At 41.8% G+C, this 24,784-nt stretch overlaps 1 protein-coding gene across 1 annotated transcript; it reads right to left on the bottom strand.

The window, feature by feature from the left end:
- Nucleotides 1-2,601: 2,601 nt before the first annotated feature.
- Nucleotides 2,602-24,089, bottom strand: DHX36 (DEAH-box helicase 36). The gene is made up of 25 exons (XM_054074782.1): nucleotides 23,809-24,089; nucleotides 23,223-23,344; nucleotides 21,972-22,173; nucleotides 20,676-20,714; nucleotides 19,340-19,510; nucleotides 18,366-18,445; nucleotides 17,360-17,434; nucleotides 17,041-17,207; nucleotides 16,373-16,454; nucleotides 15,748-15,888; nucleotides 14,688-14,790; nucleotides 13,031-13,118; nucleotides 12,109-12,164; nucleotides 11,941-12,005; nucleotides 11,318-11,461; nucleotides 10,587-10,704; nucleotides 9,871-9,969; nucleotides 8,703-8,876; nucleotides 8,321-8,407; nucleotides 7,592-7,675; nucleotides 7,397-7,496; nucleotides 7,220-7,310; nucleotides 6,167-6,287; nucleotides 5,526-5,678; nucleotides 2,602-4,508 (listed from the first exon to the last, which is right to left on the bottom strand). The coding sequence occupies exons 1-25, from the start codon at nucleotides 24,019-24,021 to the stop codon at nucleotides 4,323-4,325; spliced, it is 2,961 nt and encodes a 986-aa protein (XP_053930757.1). The 5' UTR covers nucleotides 24,022-24,089; the 3' UTR covers nucleotides 2,602-4,322.
- Nucleotides 24,090-24,784: the final 695 nt, after the last annotated feature.

The raw sequence follows: 24,784 nt of genomic DNA, 5'->3' as shown, positions 1-24,784 counted from the left end.
GCCAGAACAAAGCAGCAAAATAAACACAAAGGTAACCTTTCGGTGAGCTGCTGAAGCACCGCTGCCCGGAAAGCTGAGAGTTTTCTAGGGAGGCACTGATGCAGTGTTTTCTAAGCTGCGCAGCTCCAGCCTGTGCTCCATCAATTCCCCATGCACAGAAATAACTCCACACCCCCTTCTGTCCAGTGCAGCATCAGTGCGTGCGGGAGAAGGCAGCCAGCAGGCACAACAACAATAAAACATCAACCTTCACTCTGGTCAGAATTCCATCATAGCTCAGAAAGGTCTTAGAAATTTAAGACAGCATGACAGATTTAACTAAAACTTTACACAAAACAATTCTCAAAAGCTAAGGAGTGTGGTGGATTTTTTCCCCTCTAGAAAGTCCACTACATTTTCCTTAGCAAAAAAAAATACCCAAAAAAAACCCAAAAGTCATCTTTAAGAGCGGGTCAGAATGATTGCCAAAGGGATTTTGGAGGATCCCAAAGCCTCATTCAATGCTTTGACCAACTCACATGCACACCTTCACACCTGTGTGCAGGCTCTCCCCCACCCAAGGATAAGGACGACACCAGTACCTGCTCTGTAGTTAAAGAGCCCAACAGTGACAGAATACAGAGTTCAGACTTTGTTAGAATTGTTAAGATTAGAATAACTTTGATATCAGTTTTGCAGGGCCTGGAAATCGTACCCCTTCTTCACATGGCTTCTCTAATCAGGTTTTAAACAAGGTGACCGACCAGAAACGAAAGGTCCTCCGTTCCCCAAATCAAAGCTTCATTTCACGTGATGCAATTAAATACACACCAAGTCAGGCAGGTGGAGGCCATGCCCGGTCCCGCATGTCTGAGCGGCCCAGCGATGCGATCCCGGCACAAATGAGAATGAAGTCTCATGTTTACACCTGACACCAACCTGTCCAGCGTTTCCACCCACACACTCACTTCACAACTAAGCCACGGCCATTAGCACTGTCTTTTCTGCTCTTTCATGTCACCCCTGCAACAAAATTAACACAACATTTTTATCAGCTGTGATGCCCCAATGCAGCCTCGTTCTCAACTCTCACGTCAGAATAACTCTGTTCTCCATCGTGCGCAGCTAATTTGCTGAAAACAAAAAGGTAAAAGCAGCACCGCTTCAAACTACACACCCTCATGAAATGCAGTCTTGGCAGCATCGTACAGGCACGTACCTTAAATTCTGTATCTATAAAATGTATTAATACAAACTTCTTTTTTCTCCTGTGTGTCTTGTTTCTAAGTAGCACACTTGGTCAAAACAAGTGGACAGAACACGAGTGTCAGAAACAAACCTAAAGTAAATTTTGATGCCAAGATCCCCTCAACCCGAGGAGGACTTGTTCCCCGGGAATTACACATTGCTCTCAGCTCTGCTGTATTCTGCAAGTGATTTTCAACAGCTGCATCATTACAATTGCATCTTCCAGGTCCATTGGAGATAAGGCAAAGGTCAAGAAGAACCAGTTACCACCACTGAATTCCATTTCATTCCATAACCTGGACTTCCAGGAAACGCTGAAAACTAATACAGAAGGCAGAAACAGCCTTCATTAAGTGCACTATGAACTCAGAAGGGAAACATTCCTGGTCTCTGGCCAACCACAGGAAAACAAACAAAAAAGCAAACATCTTTACATCGGCACAACCTCATAGACTGCACGAGAGGTGGCGGTTCGAGCCCAGCAGGCAGCTAAACCCCACACCTCGCTCCCTCACTCCCCGTCACGGGAATGGGGAAAAGGATTTGAAGGGTAAAAGCGAGAAAACTCATGGTTTAAGATAAAGGCAGTTTGATTGATAAATTAAAAGCTGTGGGCGCAAGCAAAGCAGAAGCAGGCACTCACCCACTGCTTCCCCCCCCAGGGCAGCACAGGACAGGAGCAGCGGCCAACCTGTGCGCCAGCGGGGACCACCAGCCCAGCTGGGACCCACGAGCTTCTTGCCCACCCCCAGAGAATCACTCCCGAGTTGGAAGGGACCCACAAGGATCACCGAGTCCAGCTCCTGTTCCTGCACGGAACAACCCCAACATTCACACCATGTGCCTGAGGGCATTGGCCAAATGATTCTCCAATATTGTCAGGCGTGGGGCCATGACTGCCTCCCTGGGAGCTGCTCCAGCGGTCCACCACCCTCTGAGTGAGGAGCCTTCCCTTATAGATACTCAACCTAACCCTCCCTTGGCACATCCTCCTGCCATTCCCTCAGGCCCCATCATTGGCCACCAGAGAGATCAGCGCCTGCTCCTCCTCCTTCCCCTGTGAGGAAGCAGTAAACTGAGGTCCCCCTCAGTCTCCTCCAGGCTAAGCAGACCAGGTGACTTCAGCCGCTCCTCATATGACTTCCTCTGTAGACCCTTCACCAACCTCGTGGCCTCCTCTGGACACTCTCCGGTAGGTTTAGATGCTTTTTATACTGCGCACAATACTCAGGGTGGGGTCGCACCAGTGCAGAACAGAGCAGGACAATCCCCCCCTTCCAGCTGGCAAAGCAGCGCTGGATGCACCCCAGCTTCGTCATGTGGTGCAGCCACATTCAAACCCACCTCTTTCCTCAGCATTCCCAACCCAAGAGCCCGAGATACTGCACCACACTCATTACATTCCCATTTCCACACACTTCATCACTTTTCCCCCTTTCGATTCCAGGGCTCACCTCCAGCAGCTCCGCACCCACCCTGAGGCAGGGGGAACTGCCACTTCCCACGCTTCTTACCGGCATCCCGAGTGTCTGGAGGGTCCCAGAGGCTTCTCGCAGCTCTGCTCTTCCCCACAACCACCCCAGGCAGCTCCAACCAGGCAGCCCTGGAGGTTTTGTTTCCTCTATCCTCCTGCATCCACCTGCCGTAGAGCACGATAGTGTTGGGAACCCCACCCTCAGCACCTGGGCTGAATTAAACCGACTAGAGGGAGCGAGGTCGAATTATACAGGGGTTTTTTTTGCAGCTGGGCAGATATAATGAGCTTGGCAGCCTCTGCTCCCTGTTAATGGAAACAGTTTCACCTGAGCAGTTCCAAGTTCTTCAGGATAAGGCTCATAAACCCTCCTGCACCTGGCACTCAAGGTCATTTTTGCAAAGCACAAGGAATAAAATCAAACCAAACCAAGGAGAACGGGTTGTGCATCATTTTGTTTGCCTGGAAAAGTAAGAGCTTTGTTCCTCAAGGATAATCCCAGGAATAGTGGGTTGGAATTAGATGATCTTTAAGGTCCCTTCCAACCCAAACCACTCTATGAATAGCAGAGCTACAGCTGCAAAGTGCAGGTAAGAGGCCTGCCAGCACCTGTCCATATTAAACAGCCATCCTTTGTCTCAGCTCCATCTCCTGCCCCAGATCCCAGCAGCAGGGAACCAAGCCCAATCCCACATCCAGAGCCCCCTGGTTCCAAGGGAACAGCAGCTCCATCAGAACTGTATTGCTCAAATAAACACCCCACTCAAAATCCTAAGTGATGTTCTTACATATTTGGAAGCATTCAGAACAGAATGGCATTCAAAACATGAAGAACTAAGAACATATGGAATAACACGTTAAAGAAAAGGCTTTTAATGTAATATTATAACCCATACATGGACAGTTTAAAAATAACGATAATTAGAATGACACCTTAAAGTGTATTCCACCGTGACTTTTACCTAACTCTGTCTTCTGTAGTCTGAAATTTGTCAGCAGTAATGACAGATAGGCTTTAAAAGTGAAGAAAGATTAACTGAATGGAATGAAAGGCAGAGGAACAGAGTACTCCTGAAGACTGTTTCCTCCCACTGTACAAATTTAGCAAGTATTTTCAAGTTTAGTTTAATTAAGCTATAATTACCTTCTGTGGAAGCCTTGGTGAGAAGACTGCTGCAGAGCTGCAATAACACAGCAAGTATAATTGCTCACCACCCCCAATTAAGAAGAAAGTCTTTTGAGATGTTTCTACCAATAGCAAGAACAGTTTAAGCATTATTAACCAGTATTTTAGCAGGTTTTTTTAATATCTAACTGTTACCTGATGGGTAAAACAAAAAGAAAAGCTACAGCACGACAAAAACCATACATCACCTAACACTGTGAGCATTGCATTGTCTCTCATTTAAAAAGCTACACTGAACACACATTACCATGCATATACAGATATTAACAACTATTTTGCAATCACTGCTCTTCAGCATGAGGGAATTACCAGCTTAACCTAAAAAAAAAAAACCCCACCTTTTTCCTCTACCTAAATAAATGCTATAAAAAAAAAAAAAAACAAAACAAAAAAAGGTGAATGTTTGCTTTATCGATACTTCGATATCAAAGTGTGTCAACTATAGCGTTCACTCTGAAATCGTGGAGCATAGTTTCTGGCACTTTCATTCTCCTGTGTTGTGATTAAGTCTATAATAGCTGTCAGTACTGCTGTATCCCTGGATTTAATGTCATTCCAGTCCACAGGATGAGGGTTTTCTATTTTTTCTTGTAGAAGATCATCAAGCTCTCGTCTTAAGTTCTGCAAAGAGTTTGTGGGAAGGAAGGGAAAAAAAAGACAAAAGAAGAGTCAAGCAGTTAGAGCAACACAATGATGTGATGTTACTACAGCAATTTCAAACCCCTTGGGCTCTCTGTTCTCTTAATCTTTACACCCACTGTTCTCCTATCCATTCATTTCAACTTTGCTACCTTCAGGATCAAAAGTTGCTTCTCAAGATCTCACAGTTTTACTGTTTATGATGATGACCACCTTTGGATGTGACGACCTTTAACGGCCTGTCCATGCATCAGCGGACTAGTTCTGGATTCAAAATATTCGGGGGTAAAAAAATAATCAGATATGATTTCTAGGATCTAATATTAAACAGAGCTCTATTCAGTTCCTCCTTATTATTGTCAGCTGAAAAGTCGCATCCTCATGTTTCCATTTCCATGTGGACATTTCATGGAGTGATCAAGCCATCCTAAAGCTTTTGCTATGAAAAGCTACAGAGAATAAATCTCTTCAAATCTCTCACTTGACGAGTAAGGCATGTTAATAAATCCTTTAAATCCACCTTACGACTCTTGCTCTCAAGCTTCTACAGTTTTTTGGTATCCCCATGAATTTTTCAGCAGAGGCTGCACGAGCTGAACAGGAAAATCACCATCACATTCCTGATGCCTCAACAGGCACATGACCTCATTCTCATTAGCCAAGCTATTACCCTGGAAACAAAACAATAAATCAATCTGACTGCCTGCTCCCAAGGCCAAAGATACGGGAGTGCACTACTGTTCACTTCTGCCCACTTTAGCATGTAATGCAGCCTGTTTAGAACGTCATTTCTCCTACTACATTTTGAACGAACTTGTAATCATCTCCACATCTTTGGTTGATCATTTTCATTTATTTTGTGTACTTGAACTGCTTACTGGGAATACATTTAAACCAGCATTATCTCAGTAGGTACACAGCGATATCAAATACAGAAACCCTAAGAAGGATTAGTGTTACACTAAGTCTTCCATACGCAATATTATTAAACTCAGTCACCTTAACTAAGTTTGCTATTCTTGCCGGAGACTGGAAAACAATCCATTCATCCACAGCGATTGTATCCTGATCTTTATCCTTCTGAATAGATATATCTCCTCCGAAGAACAAGAGACAGTATGGAGAGACCTCTGTACAATCATATAAGTAAATCTGCAAGAAGACAAAATTATCCTATTACCCTTCAAAACATCTTAATTGACATCAGTAACCCTTAATGAAACTCAGAACAGAATTCCACAAGACTATTATTCAGTAATCCATAAATATGCAAGACATATGAAGCAATTCACTTAGAAAAGTTACATGAAATTAGACTGAACAGGAGCAAAAATGGTCCCCATTAGCCCTTCAAACAAAGTGGTGAAATCAAACCAACTACTCCATAATAAACAGAGGAAAAGAAAGATTTCAGCAGATTCATAAATGTTACACTGGACTGAAATAAATAAAACCCCTACACCCGTTATTGCCAGGACCTTAAATAACCCCAGGATCACAAAGAATGTACTGATGACAAAGGAATGACCCAAGACAGGAAGGCTTCAAACAAAGGCACTGTTCACATCCCCTTTGAACCTTGATCCAACCTCATTAAAGAGCTACGAAAATAAACCACACAAAATAAACCCTTTACATACACTGCTAGTTCTCATCTTCAAATGGTAAACAAGCCAGTTATAATGGAACTCCGTTTCTTCCACATTAACTGATTTAGGATGAATATTAACTGTTCCATCTGTCTTGGTGCAGACTTTCACCCTTAAAGAAAAAGGTTTAATAGTTTTAATTTCAGAATTGAAATAAAAGAGGCTCTCCAGCAAAGCGGTCAGCGTAACAAAGCTCTTGCCGAGTGGTTGATGAAACTGCACCTCCCTGGGCAGCTGGCTTACGCCTCACTCCCTCGTGCGGCAAGGACACAGCCACGCAGTAACCTGCATTTTCTTTGCAAACTTACTGCATCTTTTAGGTGATTCGAGCACAGCAGGCTTGGTTTAAAAGGGATTATCAACAGACTAGCAGTGTCAGCTACAGAAGAGCCTAAATTACACAGTCTGAACCATAATTTTGACTCCTGTTCTTACTCCTTTCATAGAAATAATCACTTGGGGGAGGGAAGGGGTGTTTGTTTGGGGTTTTCTTAGTTATAGGCATAATGATTGCTCCTAGCTTGTTGTTTTGACATTACACACAAAGTTTATCCAAATGTTCAATCCTTAACTCTGTCTTAAATCATGTTCACAAAGAAGGATATCTACATCCCGAGGAGTGTATTGTTACTGCGAGAAACAGTTAATAAGAATAAACAGGCTGATCATAGAAGAAGTTATAAATCATCAGACCAGTACTTCTGGGCTCTGTCTCGCCAAAAGGTAAGAAAGACAGCGTTTAACTGCGGCTGTAGATCAAAGAGGATGGCAGGACTCCTCTAGCAGCAGTGTTAGTGATATACTGTAACAGCTGCACAGCACACTAAGGTCACAAAAAACATTTCACAGACTAGCAGGTATAAAATGTTACACAGATCAACAATCTCATGCTCTCACCTACGCTCTTCAAATGAGGTAACGTACAACAATGATTTGAGCTACGAAGAGATTCATTCTTGCACTCAAAACCATTGCTTCACCCTGACAAATTACCTAACACAGAAAAAGCCTTGAATATAAACCAAAATTAAACGAAATTCTTACATTTTTCTCTTTTTGCTGAAGCTTGGCCGGATCTTTGCAACTTTTGGATATAAGCCAGCACAGATGACCGCTTTGAGCAACTTCTCATTATCTGTAGAGGACAGCAAAGCAAATAATGCAGTTCTGCAAACTGAGATTTGAGCTACCAGAAATTCTCCATTCCCTTCCACAGTTAACCTGAGTTGGTATTGGATTTGGGATCCTTGGGGTCTCTGCTGTTCACAAATCCAGCTGCAAGGAGATGTTCAGCAAACTGTCCTTTCATGTTATGCAGCATCTAGGAAACAACAAAGAGTGTCCCAGAACAATCTACGCCAAAGGCTTCCCCCCTCGTTCCCACAGATGCCCTTTTTTTAACCATCAGGATGTTACCTGGAGCGTATTTGAAGACAGGAAATATTCCCAGCAATAGTCTTTCTCAGTTCTGAAACCACGGCGCCGAGTCTCTTCCCAGCCCTAAAAATTAAAACCACAGTTCAAATATGTTTGTAACATACTAAACACATACTGAAAAAAATAAAGGACAACAAAAAAATGGAGGTTAACAAAAGATAGCATTATTTTTCTCTACAAGAGAAAAAGTAAATCCTTTGATCTCTTTATGTACATGCAGCACAGAGCAGAAAAACACAACTCTACAATATTTTGAATATAAAACTTCCTGTTTTCCATGATGAGGAGTGAAATCTAGATAAGTTTGCCAGAACTGCATTGGTCGTTATTAACAGTCCTGGGCAGAAACTGCATTTGAGGCCATTTATTTCCTCCTCTTCTCACCCCAACACCAGAAAGCCAAACTTCCAATGCTTCCAAGACCAGCTTCAGCCTCTGGTAGAGACCAGCAGGACAGGAATCCATGACTTAAGCAAGATAACTGTCACATTATTTCCTCTGGAAAAGTCTGTGAAAGAGGTTATTGAGCCTGAAGACAAGATTCCTCAACACTAGAAGGATGGCAATTAATTTGGTTTTATGTTTCTGTGGAAGCCAAGACAAAAATTTTATAGAGCTTAACTGATTCGTTTTTAACTAAGAATAAGCCATATTACTCAAATCACAATTCTAGAAGGAAAAAAAACAACAATATTAAGACATGCCTACCATGAAAGCATTCACCACAGTTAGATGGTCGCTTTTAGTGTTCTTTGACAGCTCCTTTCTTCTTGCATCTGCTACTTTCTCTTTGCCCTAAGAATAATAAGAGCCTATGAAATATTCATGACTGACACGACAGTTCTTTTCCTACTTAAGGGACATAACAACAAACTCTGTATGCAACGTACGTGAAAATTAAAGCTACTTCCAATAGTCTGTAGGTAAAGACAAAGTTTCATAGGATGTGAAGGCAATCTTTGTCTAACACAAATGCAATTAACATGAAAATAAGATTAACACACTTTTAAACTACAACATCTCAGTAAGTCCCAACATCTTTCCAAGATTTTAAGAATTGTAGGTGCAATTCTGCTCTTAGAAACTTTACCAGAGGAATGACGAAAGGGTCTTTGAAGCTGAGGCTAGCTGCAATCGTAAGTACTGGATCCAAGCAGCAGAATAAAGCTCCAAAGAGTATCATTTTTCCAATATGCGGTTCAACTGGTAATCGTGCTAAATGCACACCTAGGGGAGTCAGTTCTTCTTGTCTGTCCAAAGCATTCTGTCGGAAGAAAAGAGGAAAAAAAAAAAAAGAAAAAAGAATAAATGCGGTGTTTAAAACAGGGAGGATTTCCTCAAAACAGCCTTGCTATACCTAGAGGACAATGGAAAGCTTAACAGCAGGAGAATGCAGTGAGCTGTGATACGGTGCGCAAGGAAAGTGATCAAGCAAGTTACGGAGAAAGGGAAATGTTCAGTTAGATCCAAGAAAGTGGCAACAATTATTAACTGTGTTTTAAGTGGTTTACTAGGGCTCAGTGTCTTTCTGGACAAAAGCATGAAGAAATATTAACATCCGAGCGTCTTCCTATTATCCTGATTTTTTAGGCTTACATCTCACCATCAATATTACTTCTGTTTTTATTTACTCTGCCATTTGCTATTATGCCACATGATAACAGAAAAAGTGTACAGCTGAATTTTAGCTAAACATCTATAAAATCATGCCATTTATAGAATCGGTCTAAATACTGCCCTTCACCTACATCAGGTGCTTCAACTTACTGCTACAACTGAGTTGTACTGATAATACCAAGGCAAGAAGTCAGCAGTACAAATGCATCATTAATCTCTCCTTCCCCAGCATCCAAAGGGGCAATGACAGACAAGGTCTTTTTCCTATAAAGATCTTATTTAACCACAGAAGAAGACTCAAACTGTTCAGTGATCTGACTGGGATAGGAGGGCTTGGTGGATGCAGCCATGAGCAGGGTGGTACAGAAGCAGCGAGTTAAGTGAATACTTGTAGGGAACTGGAATGCAAGGTGCATGTATACATTCTGAACGATTTGGAACTTCTCTACGCAGCCAAGAAATGTTATGTATCATGGGAAATCCTTTCCTCTGTTCAGTGAGGATACAGAAAGGGTTTATGCAGTACGCTAAGAAGTTGCAAATGTCCAGGTCTGTACAATCAGAACTGTCCGATAACAAACAATGCAGTAACACGGTTCTAAACAGATCTTTCCTTGCATGTACATGAAACAACACTTTACCAGCTCCATTAGATGGTTTATGGCCAACATTACAGCATCACGAGATGGTGGATCCATTAGCTTGCTCAGAAAATAAGCAATTCCACCAAGCTTTAGAATCTGAAAGAAAACAAAAACCACAAACCTATAGCACTTGGAGAAAGAAGGCTACCTGAAATTAGTAAGAAGTGACCATGCTAATTAAACAAACTGTGAATAATTCACAGCTTGAGAGTTTCACTGATTAAAAACTAATTAAAATGTATTAATGATGAAGTCTGAAACATAAGGATCTGTTCTTCATTTTGTACACATACACATGGTATTCCTTACGCATGCATAAAGAATTCAATGCAAACTGCCAAAAAGGAAATGCACATCAGTTCTAAAACCACTTCTTAGTAAAATTCCTTTAAGATGCCGTATCCCTAGACTCACTGGCATTCCCACTGAAGCCCCTCTGACTGAATCTGGGGGGAAGGAGGGAAGCACAGTCAAAATATTAGTTAGTAGACTTCAGCTATTATTTAGATTAGACAACTCCATTTTTCCTGGGTTTGACACATCTAGGTACAAGTACTCATTTTGAAAAGTTGCTGCAATTATCAGACAAACATATTGTACTTCAGGTGTAACAGCCCTGACTGAAAGACAACACAGCTGCATTGACCTAATCCCTCAATCTTTTATTCCAATGGAAGAGTAGATGCTAAATATTTGAAGATTCATGTGTTTACCTTGATTTGTAAGCAGAGCTCTTCCAAAGGCGTCCTCAAGATCTCTGGTAACTGATAATCATCTAGAAGGCTGGCACGTAGTCCATTGTATAGATGGTAACAGTGGCCTGGCTGAACTCTAGAATTATTTAAATAAAAAACTGTTATTCTTTCTTTCTATAACACTGACATTATGATTGTGTTTGTTTATAAACAGTTTTCCAAAACACCTCCATTATAAAAACACTTCAGCTTCCTGAACCAGAGCCATCAAAAGGAAAAAGGGCACGCAGAACACAAACCCATCAACTGTTCAAAAGGAGCAATGAAGAGAATAACTGCAAGTCTGAACAAGAGAGAAAGCCTTCCGCAAAGTATTTTCAGAGGGGGAGAAACTTCGAGAACATTGGGCATATAGCTAAGCAATATGAACTTGTAGGCAATTTTCACTTTGATGTATCACAGCCTTATGATTCAGGTGTGAAGGCAAGCAGTGCCAACCAAAATCAGAACAACGTGGGACTCATTCTTTTACAAGGAGGAGGGAAACCCATGAGTTAAACACAGCACAGTTAAATCAGTTTCCTAGAAAGACAAAGGAATGATTTTTTCCATCAGAACAAGAATCAGTTGTGCTGGCATCTGCTCCTGGAAATCGGAATAACAGAGCGGTATCTCCAGCACACAGGTGCTCCAGGACAGAGTGAAACTTCACATCACAAAACTTCTCCAACTGCCCCCATTATCCTTACCTTCCTGCACGACCTTTCCTCTGCTTGGCGTTAGCTTTACTAACCCACTCTGCTGCCATTGTGCTGATGTTGTTCTGTGTGTCAAAGTGAGTTTCCTTTATTTTCCCACCATCTATAACGAACACCACGTCATCTATCGTAATGCTGTTTAAAAGAGAAAAAAAATGCAACTTTTCATCTTTGCAAGCTTCACCTAGGACTTAAAAGGGGTTTTGCCTTTCTATCCCCTCCCAAACTGTGAGTCAACACAGTAAAATCAATCTGCATCTGGAATTCTATTAAGAACTACACTACAGAGTAGTTCAAGAAAGAGCGTAATCTACTCTCCTGGGTATGGCAAAAGTCACCACATGGGGTTATAAAGACTGCAGAGAGTACAGGCAGCTCTGTTTTATCACACACAAAGGTGAGTCATTACAGTAACATCCACGTTTTCATTGTCTATAACAATTAAATGAAAACTTCTGTTTCATCTATAAACATACCTAAAGCGTTACAAATGAATGGTACAAACACACAAGCCTATATTTTTTGAAACACTGAAGAGGTTTATACTTTAAACTATCACTTTCATTTATTTTATTAACATACAGCTTTTTGTGTCTGTACAGCCAGCTATTTACCTAGTCTCTGCAATGTTGGTAGCAATCACGATTTTCCTTACTCCTGGCGGGGTCTTCTTAAACACCTGTAATTATCCACGGCCCATTTATATATTTGCCAAAACCAAACACAGGCTTAATTAATTTCTTTCTGTAATTGTGAAATATTACAATAAAAGAGAAGCGTACCTGGGTCTGGTTAACAGTAGGCATCAGTGAATGTAAAGGTATGATAATAAACCTATCTGAAAATTAAAAATCAGTAAGAGATTTGGTGTAAGCACACAAACTTTAATTCTACAGGAAAATCAACTATGCAGAAAACATGCTGCAAATAAGTCTACTGTTTCTTCCTCTGGATTCACAGATACAGGAACCATCATGGCAAATTCTAAAGTAAAAGGGTATAAAGGACTTTTTTCATTATGCTATGGTTCCTCAGCAAGTTTAAGAGAACGAGTTAGGTACAGTAACTTATATTTCATTTTTAAATTCTCTAATTATTGAATAATTGCTCAAGTTTAATAAACAAACTGACACTCCTCAATTGTCCAACACATTGAAATTCTTTTATCTGTGGAATGTACACAGAAAGGACTGTAAGATAACTATCTGAATAGTCAAGAGCATAGACAAGTTAGATGAAAATATGAAGTTTGCAAACAGGACAAATTAAAGTGTATCAGACAGACCTAGAGTATTTTAGTGTCCTATTAAAAGTAGCTTCTAGGAATAAACAGGATTTAAAAGAACTATCAGCAAAGCAGTAGAAGGAAGCTGCTGAAGAATCAAGAAATGTGGAAGATGGAAGAGTTTAGTTAACTTCATAACTTCAGATGGAAGTTATCATAGCTACAAGGACAAAAGGAAAAGGATGCAGGTCTGAGTTTCTTTCTCAGATTGTTCACTCCTACACCGAGGAAAAGGTGTCGTCTTTAGCAGATGAAAGAGACCACAGAAATCCAAACAATGCTGAACACACTGCAATAGTTTTGAGAGGAGAGATGAGAAAACAAACCAAATTCAGTGCAACACCAGCAGTCACATGCAAAAGTCAAGAGTTTGCCACTACCACTGCTACTAGAATCCCCGTGTAAAATTTTGGTTTTACCTGATTTAAACATCACTTGTGACATCAGGAGATCATGCAAAGTACTAATGTTGTCCCAGCCTGGAAGAAACACTAGAATTGCACCATCCTATACATAAAAGAGGGAGTAAAGGGAAAAGAGGTTAGAATAAATTACACACACTGGAAAGAACCAGCTGCTTGCACCCCACTACACTTATACTGCTTCTGTGATATTTCAAACCTCTTTGACTCATATTTGAAACTTTTATAATACAGATTATTTTATATAAGAGAGTTAGGTACATACATTTGTCTGATCATAATAAATAAATTTGATCTTATATTTTTTTCCTCTGCGTTTTACGCAGAGCCATGGCAACATGAGAAGAAGGAGCTGCAAATAAAACAAACTAGCACAGAACTTTCAACACAGGAAGAAGAAAATCAAAACAGCAACTCATACTCATTATCCACAGCTTAAATGATCCATTAACTGAAAGATGAAATTATTTGATATTTGTAATAAACAGAACTCTCATTAAGGAGTCAGGTAAGGTGTCAGGTCTTCCACAGATGTTTCTGAACACAGAAACACACACGTAAGTTTGGGTTATGACAATCTACATATATTATACCCCACAGTAACACAAGTTACTTCCTATTTGTCACCGCTTCAGGCACAAATCCTGCTGATACTAATATTCCAATAGTTTTATTACTAAATCACAAGGTCATGCACAGTTGAGGATAACTTAATGCAGCTGTGCTAACCACTGATCTTGACTAACCACAAGCTAAGCTGGAAGTCTCCCAGCCGTGTGTTTGGTAAGGGTGACCAAACTTTTGCAGGGCTCCATAAAAATTCAGTCTTCACAGCATCCGAGTCATATTTGGATTGTGCAGGCAGAAAAAACACTAAAGCCAACCACACAGCGTAGACAAGAGGCAGTGAATATCAACTGTAAGCACTGTTCTTGCCCTCTCCCTTCCACTGCTAAGGAATTACGAACAGATATCTAAGCGTACACTAATGAGGTTTTCAGATCATTTCCTACAACTATTTCACAAAACATTAAGTTTTACTAGAGGCTACAAAGAACGCGACCTTTGACAAACATGTACACAGTCACAGAAAGAACTAGAGGATAAAATTTCATTTGTAAAATTATTCCTTTCCCTCAAATGACCAAGGCACATAATTAATTTGAAGGCTTATTTAAAAGCTTATCTGAAAGACAGAAAGGCACCAATATGAATTGAAACGGCACCCACACCTTCAGATACCTATTTCATGTTATTTAGGAGTCCCGCCAGTAAAAGAATTCAGGCTCTTTTTTTCTGCCCCTTGCTCAGAAGGGACCATAAGTGAGCACAAACGTATTAAGTTTTTCATGTTTATGTACACAGTTCTTGCTAATACCCACAAACCCTCTTCAAGAAAATACAGATGTGTGCTCCCCTTCAAACATGGATTCTATCCCATCCTGTCAGTAAACACTGTAACCAACCACATTCTAAAGTCAGGGTTCAAACGGTAATTAAAGCTGTTAGATTACGTTTCAGAAGAGCTAAAAAGCAGTTATTCTTCCTTATACCTGTATGGTGAGCCAAACGAACCATCAGGTCTGACACTGCAATAGCCACTGACCACAAGTCAGTGACATCACTGAAGTGAGGACAGGAGACAGGAGCATACCTCTTCTTCCAAAACAATGTGTCTGATAAGTGCTGCTATAAGGTCAAGGTCGACCTTGTCATCATCCATCATTTCCAAGGCATCTATAGTACTGGGTGAGTACCTGCAGGCATTGAAAGCACACATAGTGGTAACTTTTCAACACACCAAGTCATGCACTCAGGCTTCTGTTCCAAGGCTCTGCCATCATACACTTATGTAACTCACTACTGACCAATTTTTGCCTTTATCCGTTCAACCTCTGTACCACAAAGTACTTTACAGATTTAGTTCAGTGCAATTATCATCAGTTTAGGTTATTAATATAGACCACAATGCAGCATTCAGCACTTCTCTTAGAAAAGAGGGATAAAACTGAGTCACCTACATTTAGTATTGTTACCAAGCTGGATATATTGACAGCCTCAAAACGCAGAGGACAAATAAGAGAGGAGAAAAACAGGAAGATGATGTTCCTGAAATAAATCAGTCAGGCTATGCAGTTAATCAACTCATCCAGACTACTGCTGGCCATTGAAAGAACGTTTCAAACAATCTCCATGACCGGCTCAAGAGGCAAAATTATTTAGCTTGGTTTTAAATCACTACAGAGGAATATTAAAGTATTCTAAGGAAAAGGTTGTGGTGGGTTTTTTGTTTTGTTGGGTTTGGTTTTGGGTTTTCTGGGTTTGGTTTCATTTTAAAGCCAGCGCATTTTGTATCACGTTGATAATGAGATGAAAGCACTGAGATCTCTCTCAAAAAAATAGACTGAAGGGGCAAATTCATCAGAGGAGAACTAAAGCCCAAAGTTCAGGCAGCCTAACATCATGTAACAGACAACGCCAACACCAACAGCAAGCAACTCACAGCTGTAAGCTTTCTCGCAATTTGCCCAGCGAAAGAAGTTAATGCTTGGTGATGACTCCAAAGCACCTCAAGGGTTGCCAGCCAACCCTTCTGGCAATTCCATCACCATTATTTTCCACAGATTGCATCATTAGTAAAAGCACAGAGTACAGTATTAATTTCTCAGCTAAGTGTCTAAAAGCTTAATGCAGAAGGTGGAATTGAGAACAACCTGCCCCGCAGCTGCCGTAAGTACTCTGGCCATCGTTCCCTGTAGATTTCCTCTTTTTCTTCTTTTTCTGGTCTGCTCACGTGCCCTTGCATGAAGCCTTTCTTCCACCGTGGCCGACGGTCGGTGTTTTCTGGAGTATACCTTAGAATTTAAATAACAAACATAACTACTTTTTGAAGGCAATGTAAAGCTAGCTGCATATTAGTTTTCCAAACTATAGACGATACACCATGCTTTAGCTATACCGTGTATACAAGATTCTTGACATTTCTTTTTCTGAAGGAAAACTTACTTACAAAAACAGGCACCATCACTAGTAAGCACATGAATTTGTAGGAAAAAGAAATGAAGTCTGAACAAACTTAATGACCAGCTTGATTTAGTAGCCTTAAAATTCACCACTCAAAGACAGACGAGGATTTTCTTCTCAAGCCAACGTTTACAGGCAGCTATGTGCCATTTTTGATTACTGTCAAAGCTACTAAGCTTCACGTGGAAGGTTTTCTGTTGAGAAACACAGCTAATTCTTCCCCAGGTTATTTATAACAAGATAATCTTTGGGAAGACATACTAAACAAAACCTCCCCAAATGCCCTCTATAATGGTGTTCAGAAAACACCCTTACCTCAACTTCTCTATTACATCTTCGAGAAGATATTCCACCACAGGGAAAGTGAACCCAGGTATGTGAATCATTGGGCAATGATCTGTCAAGGAAGGCACAATGCTGTTTTTAAACAGCAAATAAAACACCATACTGAAATAATAGAGACAGTAAATGTTCTTCGCTATTTTTGTAATATAGTTGCCAAGTCTATAGGGGTTTTCTGTTTGTTTCTTTTGAAATTCTCACAGAAGATGCCAAATTACATTCCAAATAAAGCTGTTGAATAATAATAAAGGCATAGCTAGCAAGCAGTATGTTGTTCTCCAGCATATTCATCTGGTTCCAGCTACAGAATAAAGCCAGAAGAGTAAACAACTAAAGGCTTCCAATCTGGCTGCCCACTTACATCAAGATTTCTAAAATATATTAAATATTTACTAATATTTTCTGTAAAACCACTTTGGAGATACTGTTTCCACAATATGCCTGAAAAGCAAATACAAAAGAACACATGCTCATAATGAGATAAAACTAAGGGAATAAATATCTCCAGCAGCAGGCGAGTATTTGTAAAACTGAAGTCATTACTTCTTTTGATGACAATCAATCCTAAAATTTGAGGACTGGATTGTATTGTAGAAGCCTAAATTACTTGAGAGGAACATTCATAGGAACATTTCACCTACCAAAATACTCTGAAAACTTCTCTGCATTTAAAGTTGCGCTCATCAGTATTACTTTCAGATCCAAACGAATATTCAAAAGATCTTTAATAATGCTCATTAAAACATCTGACTGAAGATTTCTTTCATGAATTTCATCAAGGACTACATGGCTAATGCTGGACAAGTGCCTAAAATAGAAGAGCAGGGAGTTAAACATTTGTTTTTTGCAAAACTGAAAAAAAAAACCAAACCCACAAAACAAAGCTGAGACTGTTAGAAGCAGCTCAGTAGTCAAGTAATTTCATAATTGTATTCACTCTTATTAAATAAGAAAACTCACTTATCTGACTGGAGCCACTGTAGGACAATTCCTGTGGTACAGTATAAAATTGAACCTTGTTTCCTTGGTAACCGACTGAAAGAGATACATGAAGAATTCTTCAGTTCTTGTCTGTATTTTACTAAGTATTTTCAAAAGCTTCAAATCAAAATGCACAGAGCCATTATATGCATTATGAAGTACATCTCATTCTACAACTTGCACGCTTACAGTTCCCTTGTAACAAGGAACTGGGCCACAGCTGGAGCATCTCTGGGGATGGGGAATGAGCTACTTGTAATCCAATGGAAGCCCCGACTTCTCAGACATTGTTTTTCATTGTCTGCGCATTGATCTGTTGACCCCAAATTCTTGCAGCTACCTAAGCCCAGCACAGGTGACAGTTAAATATACAGCAGTGTAACTTTCTTTACTAAATAGTAAAGAGAAATAGAAATGAGATTCTATAAACTCAAATTAAAATGCTGTCATCTCTCACCAGTAGTTTTTCCTCAGTGATAATTAAGATTCCACTATTTGCTGGTACATTTCAGATAATTTATTTCAAATCACAGATGACTCCAAATGTAACAGCACTGCTCGACTGTCATCATGGCTGACTTTATTACTGAGTAATCTCACTGCGATCAGGTAAGTGTAGTAGTAAATACAGTTTTTCACAAAAACGCGGTTTAGCATTTCCATTTTTCTTTGAAATTCATGGATTAGGGATAACAGTTTTACCCTTATCTATAGCAGAAACTTTTAGAAGAACTGAAAAAAGGACTTACTAGACAACATGCAGCTTGTTGCCAGCCAGTGTTACACACTGCATGAAATACAATAACCACACTCAAACTTCTGGCTAAATTCAAATACCCTATTCCTTACACCAGCTATTCACAGGAATTCCTTTTGGAGAAAATACTAGAATGAACAGTGATCTACATTAGGAACTACTCTTCAAAATTCTCATGCTCTAATACCAACAGATAGGGCTGTACCTGAACCAGAGAGCCTCTCTCACCTCTGCAGACGAATTTGGTATCCTGTACTCCTGCCATTACCACACGCTTCTGCCCTTTCAGCAGCAACTCTCTCTGCCACCTTAAACAAATAAATAATATTAAAATAGTGCATTAAAGAAAATTTTTTAAACATTCCACAAGGCAGATCAATGATGCGGCAACTCAACATCAGGGAACACCTAGAATCAAGAGGCTATGTATGCAACAAAATCACCTTTTTTCCTCCACTGAGAACTGTTTCCTGTCCACAACCGAAGAACAAGTTTGCGACCCAGAACACTTTAAAGGAACACAATCATTGAGGCACTAGCAACGCGCTTGCTCTTTCCACAGGGCAAGCTTTTCATATAGGAAGTAAGGTTCTATAATCATTTGACACTCACCTATCAAGAACAGTAATTATGGTACACTTAAAAGTCAAATTGTTTCTTGCTCATTAATATAGCTCACACCGTTAACATCAATGTTAATTTACATTTGCCCTTTCCAAATCCATTAAAATCACAGATATAAACCATGATTAAATTCAGAGAAGAATGAGGCTTGCAGTGCTAGTATTCCATTAAGGCCAAAACTTATGAAATATCAAATTAGTGTATATCAACAAAATTATTATTTGCAATAGAATTTAAGACAACTGGAAATGAACACACAAAAAGCCATCTTTACTGTCCACTACACACTATAGGCTTATCTCAAGCTTTAAACTTAGCATGAGCACATGCGAGGGCAGAGCTGTTTCTGCCAGAAGTGCGGTGTCCATCCGGCCATTTGGAATTTTTTAGATATTAACCTCAAACGATCTAGCAGGCTGCACACTCAGTTCACATGCTTGTCTGAGTATCCTGGGCCCAGTAACAAATACGTTTTCATTCAATGATTCTGTGCAAGGCAGTAAGCTTTCCTCAGATTTACTGAAGGGGGGGAATAATCACAAGTAGTAAGTTACTCCATTTGCCAAAGCAGCGCTTACCGAGATAGCGCTGATCCTCCTGGGCTGCGTACAAACGATCCTGCACGTCGAGCCCTTCCCTCGCTCTATGTAATCATCCAGGATGAACTGTGTAACTTGGGTTGTCTTCCCACAACCAGTTTCACCGCTTATCACTGTTACTCGATTATTGTTTATAAGGTTTACAAGTTCCTGTTTCCAAACAAAGAGAAAATATTTATGGTATTATTGTCCCAAACAGATTTTAGAAGAAATTTGACAATTCTCTGCTACCGTGCAGTGAACTTAGAAGAAGATGCCACAGCAAATACAGACAGATACTCATCTGCTCCTCGTAATACTAAAGAAAGGTTCAATTTAAACCACACAAGTACTTTCTGCACTTCACACGCGTAAGGTTTAAAGCATATCAAACCTGAATACCAGCTACAAATAATTAAGAACCTGCATGAAAACAATAGAGTAAGCTCCTCTCCTTCCTACTTGTCTTCTGTGTATCCCTGGTGACTGACAACAGGCATTTGTCTTGTTGGACTGCACTAACTGATGATTCTTTTCAGCACAGTATTTTAACTTTTCTAATACCGACAGGAACAGATTCATTAGGCTGTCAGCCTCTAGCTCCCAATTCAAAGGACTGGGAAGGGAAGCATAACTATTTTAAGAAACAAACACTAACAGGAAGGACCGTGTTCTGACAAAGACATTAACTTTAGAAAGGAAGCACACGAACCATTCATTGAACCTACAAAAGAAAACAGAAGAAGACATCCAATTTCTATTTCAGGTGACATCAAATGAAGAATTAATATCAATTAACCCATACTATTACTGATGTTATCCTTTGCGGAACTAATGGCAGTAAGAGTCAGCAGTATAGCCATTAAGCCTGTGATTAAAAAAATTATATTCAATTCTAAATTGGGCAAATGTTCCAAAAAATGGCCATAACTTTTTATATATAAGAAAAAGAATATGTGACAATTAACGTAGTGGTCGATTACTTTATACAAAATTCAAGTAATTAGGACTGTCTGGAAGTTTAACTGGCAAAGAAAGAAGAGACCTATACTTAGAGCAAAAGCACTTCAATGTATTCAGCATTCAACACCATTTCCATGAATAATGCTGACCCTACTGATAGAACTGTACAGCTCCTGAGTAACTCAGTATGGATCATGGAGCAACGAACCTGAGCTACCTTCTGGAAATAAGGCCAACTCAGTGTTAGAACCTGAGAGGCTTCAGCACCTTCATAAAAGGCATCAAAGGTTTCCTGTCAGTCCCAGTCACGTAACTCTTTTTCTCCTATTTTACAACAGAAATGCATATTCTTTCAAATTAAAGATATATTTACCTGTCTCATCCCATATGAAGGAAGTTTCTCTCGGAATCTCTAGGAAAAAAGAGAGTAACAGTACATGTCTTTAAACGTCTTTTCAGCACTGAAATAATATAGCAGATTTCATCTATGATCAAGGCTGATCTGAGAAATAACACTGGATAGAGAAGGGGGCCTGTGCAAACCTCACGAGGTTCAACAAAGCCGTGTGCAAGGTCCTACATCTGGGTTGGGGCAATCCCCAATTTCAATGCAGGATGGCAGATGATGTGATTGAGAGCTGCCCTGCACAGAAGGACTTGGGGGTGCTGGTCAATGAGAAGCCTGACCTGAACCAGCAATGTGCACTTGCAGCCCAGAAGGCCAGTCGTATCTTGGGCTGCATCCAAAGCAGCGTGGCCAGCAGGGCGAGGGAGGGGATTCTACCCCTCTATTCCTCTCTTGTGAGACCTCGTCTAGAGTATTGTGTCCCATTCTGGAATCCTCAACACAAGAAGGATATGGACCTGTTGGAACAGGTCTAGAGGAGGCTACAAAGATGATAAGAGGGCTGGAGCACCTCCCATACGAAGACAGGCTGAGAGGGGGTTGTTCAGCCTGGAGAAGAAAAGGCTTTGAGTAGATCTTATAGCGACCCATGCACGTTTTCAGTCTCATTAGATTTGGCAAAAATATTTAAACCTAACAGTTCGGTCCACAAAGAGGCAGGTACACGCAGTTGCTGGTCCAGGGCCCTGTGCCAACAGGATTGCTGCCTGTGGATGAAACAGGCTGCCCAGGGAATTGGTGGAGCCGCCCTCCTTAGAGGTGTTCAAAAAGCATGTGGATGTGGCACTTCAGGACATGGTTTAGCACACAGGATGGTGTCAGGCTGATGGTAGGACTGGATGATCCTAGAGATTTTTTCCAATCTTAATGATTCTATGACTTTATACATAGTGATTAAAAATGTAGTTTGTATTTCCTAAGATACAACTCCTTCAGAGCTCATTTTTCTTCTGTCAGTCTTAGACATAAACATAGACATACAATCCATTAAAAAAGAAACGGGGACACTCCCACTCCCCCCAACAAAACTATGTGTAGGCTTCAAATTTTACATTTTATGCAATCAGGAATTGTCACTGAAAGCTCATTTTTTAATCATTGTCCCATTAATAGGTATGCATTTTGCAAATTCTGAAGGTAATTTTTAGCTAAAGTAGCATCACAACAACTTACTAGTAAATAAATTGCAAGAAATTAAGTTTTCTGGTTAGTTTAATTAAAAGATCCAGTCAAAAGCTTTCTACTTAACATATGGAAAAGTACCTGCATTTCAATATATCTAGGATCAGATTTCTTCTTTCTTAAGTCTTCTTTAAGTTGCTCGTCTAAATCAGTATCCTGCTCATTTTTTTCAAAGAGATATTCCACATCCTGATCAAGAAATGTTTTCTCCAAGACCGGTCTCTGTCTTACAGGAGCTTTCTCAGCCTCTGGTTTCGCTTTTGCCGGCTGTTCTGGTGTAGGCCTGAAATAAGCACAGAGAATAGAAATTTCAGAGATACCCACGCTGTGCCTGGCTGCTGCGAAGAGTGCGCCCACCCATTCTAGGCAAGCTTCACATCTGCTGGGATATTACATCCACGAGCTACCAGACTGCCTAACGAGAAAATAGCTACATCATTAAAACAGTTAGTCTGCAAATTACCAGCCATCAAAAATTTTACATCACAAGCCAGACAAGTAACCCGTTCCCTTGTATCAAAACGAAGTTAACAAAGCAACAAAGCATCTCCAGAAAACTCCTTAACTGTTAAAACTGTTAAAACTGCTTAACCCCCTGCAGAATACTGTCCCGTAACCGCATCATTCAGCCAGGGTCCAAACGCCTCATTTTCAGTGGACTCAGAGTAACAGACCCGACTGTCCATTTGGCTCCTATTTTAAATCACAGAATCCCAGAGTGGTAGGGATGGAAAGGCCCTCTGGGGCTCATCCAGTCCAACCCCCTGATAAAGCAGGGTCACCTCCAGCAGCTGCACGGGAGCACATCCTGCTGGGTTTGGATCTGTCCAGAGAAGGAGACTCCACACTCTCCCTGGGCAGTTGTTCCAGTGCCCCACCACCCCCACAGGAAAGAAGTTTTTCCTCATGTCCAGGTGGAATTTCCCATGCTCCTTAAAGTGTTAAGAACAGACCCTAATTCAGAGGCTGAGAAGACATCCCAAGACTGCACAATAACTGAAACATGAAATCAAATGCCATCTCTGGAAGAGCAATCCCAGAGGCGAGGAGAGCTTAAAAATTCTATGTATCTACTCTAGCAGGCCTGGAAATCAGTTACAGAGATTTATGATTTTAAGTAAAAATGATAACACCTCAAACTCAAAAACAATCCGGAAGAGACTTCTACAGCCATGCTGACAAGGTTTCAGTATGAACATACAGGTAGAGAAAAATGAGTGTCTCTGTTCACCTCAGTCACTCACTATAGGTAACTCTTTCCTAATACACCTTCCTCCCAGAAGCTTGTCTGATCCAAAGTAAATAAAAGCACCGGTAACTGTTTCTCCTCACCCTTCTTCATCCCCAGACCACCATGACATGGCTTCTTGCTCCTTTTCGGTTTTAGTTTGGACAGTGTTCAACAGCTGCACGATCTGTTCTTCCCGGCGTTCATCCATGCGCACAACAGCTCTCTGGTTAAAAAAAACACCATGGAAGTGCAATTTCTGTCAGCATATCCACAGATATCACCATATTAACAATCAAATGTCAGTCCCAAACCAGTGAGAGAGGAGAAGAATCAGAATCACAGAACAGTTTGAGTTGGAAAGGACCCCAAAGCCCATCCAGTCCCACCCCCTGCCATGGGCAGGGACATCTCCCATTGGCTCAGGCTGCTCCAAGCCTCATCCAATCTGGCCTGGAACCCCTCCAGGGATGGGGCAGCCACAGCTTCCCTGGGCAGCCTGGGCCAGGGCCTCACCACTCTCATTGTGAAGAATTTCTTGCTAATGTCCACTCTCAATCTTCCCCCTTCCAATTCAAAGCCATTCCCTCTCGTCCAATCGCTCCACGCCCTCCACAAAGCCCCACCCCGGCTTCCCCGCCGCCCCCGCAGGCCCCGAAGGCCCCTCCAAGGCCGCCCACCGCCCCTCACCTGCTGCCGGTCCGTCTCTTTGCTCTTCTGGCCCTGCTTCCGCGCGTACCACAGCCCGATCTCGCGGCCCTTGAGGTGGCTGGGGTGGCGCCCCCGGCCGCCGCCGCGGCCCCCGTGGCCCGCTCCGTCCGAGGAGGCGGAGGTAGCGCCGCCATCGCTGCTGCCGCCCCGGCCGCGACCGCGGCCCCAATCCCGGCGATGCTCGTAGCTCATGGCCGCCCGGCAGCCGCCCGCGCACCGCCTCCTCCGCCGCCGCACTTCCGCCCCGGCGACCCGCCCACCGCCGCTATGCCACGCCCACTTCCGCGCCACAGCACCGCCCACCAGCACAGCACCTCCACGCCCGCTACACAACAGACCCGCCCATCGCCGCTATACCCCGCCCACCCCATACCCCGCCCAGCCCTCCCCACGTCCCGCCCACCGCAGCTATGCCACGCCCACCCCAACGCCCCGCCCACTACCATTAGCCTCTCCCTCCGCCGTTCCGCCCCGCCCAGCACCCCGCGGCCTCTGCGCCCCCCGGTTCGAGTCCCGCAGTGGCGCTGCCGGTGGGGTCAGCGGTACTCTGTGCTCCAGACGGGCAGTCATGGAATCACAGAATCGGAATCATAGGATAATGAGATCACAGAATCATGGAGTCATAGAATGGTGGATCATAGGCTCATGGAATCAGAATCATAGAATCATGGAATCATGGATCATAGACTCATAGAATCATAAAATCATAGAATCATAGAATGGTTTGGGTTGGAAGGGACCTTAAAGATCATCCAGTCCAACTCCCCTGCCATGGGCAGGGACATCCCCCTGGATCAGGCTGCCCAAGGCCCCATCAGAATCACAGAATCATATAATCGTAGAATCACAGAATGATTTGGGTTGGAAGGGACCTTAAAGCCCATCCAGTTCCTTCCCCTGCCATGGGCAGGGACACCTCCCACCGGACCAGGCTCCTCCCAGCCCCATCTAGCCT

Source organism: Cuculus canorus, chromosome 9 (assembly GCF_017976375.1).
Source record: "Cuculus canorus isolate bCucCan1 chromosome 9, bCucCan1.pri, whole genome shotgun sequence".
NCBI lineage: Eukaryota > Metazoa > Chordata > Aves > Cuculiformes > Cuculidae > Cuculus > Cuculus canorus.
The sequence above is the reverse complement of the archived record's forward strand: the minus strand, read 5'-3'. Positions and strand labels throughout refer to the sequence as shown.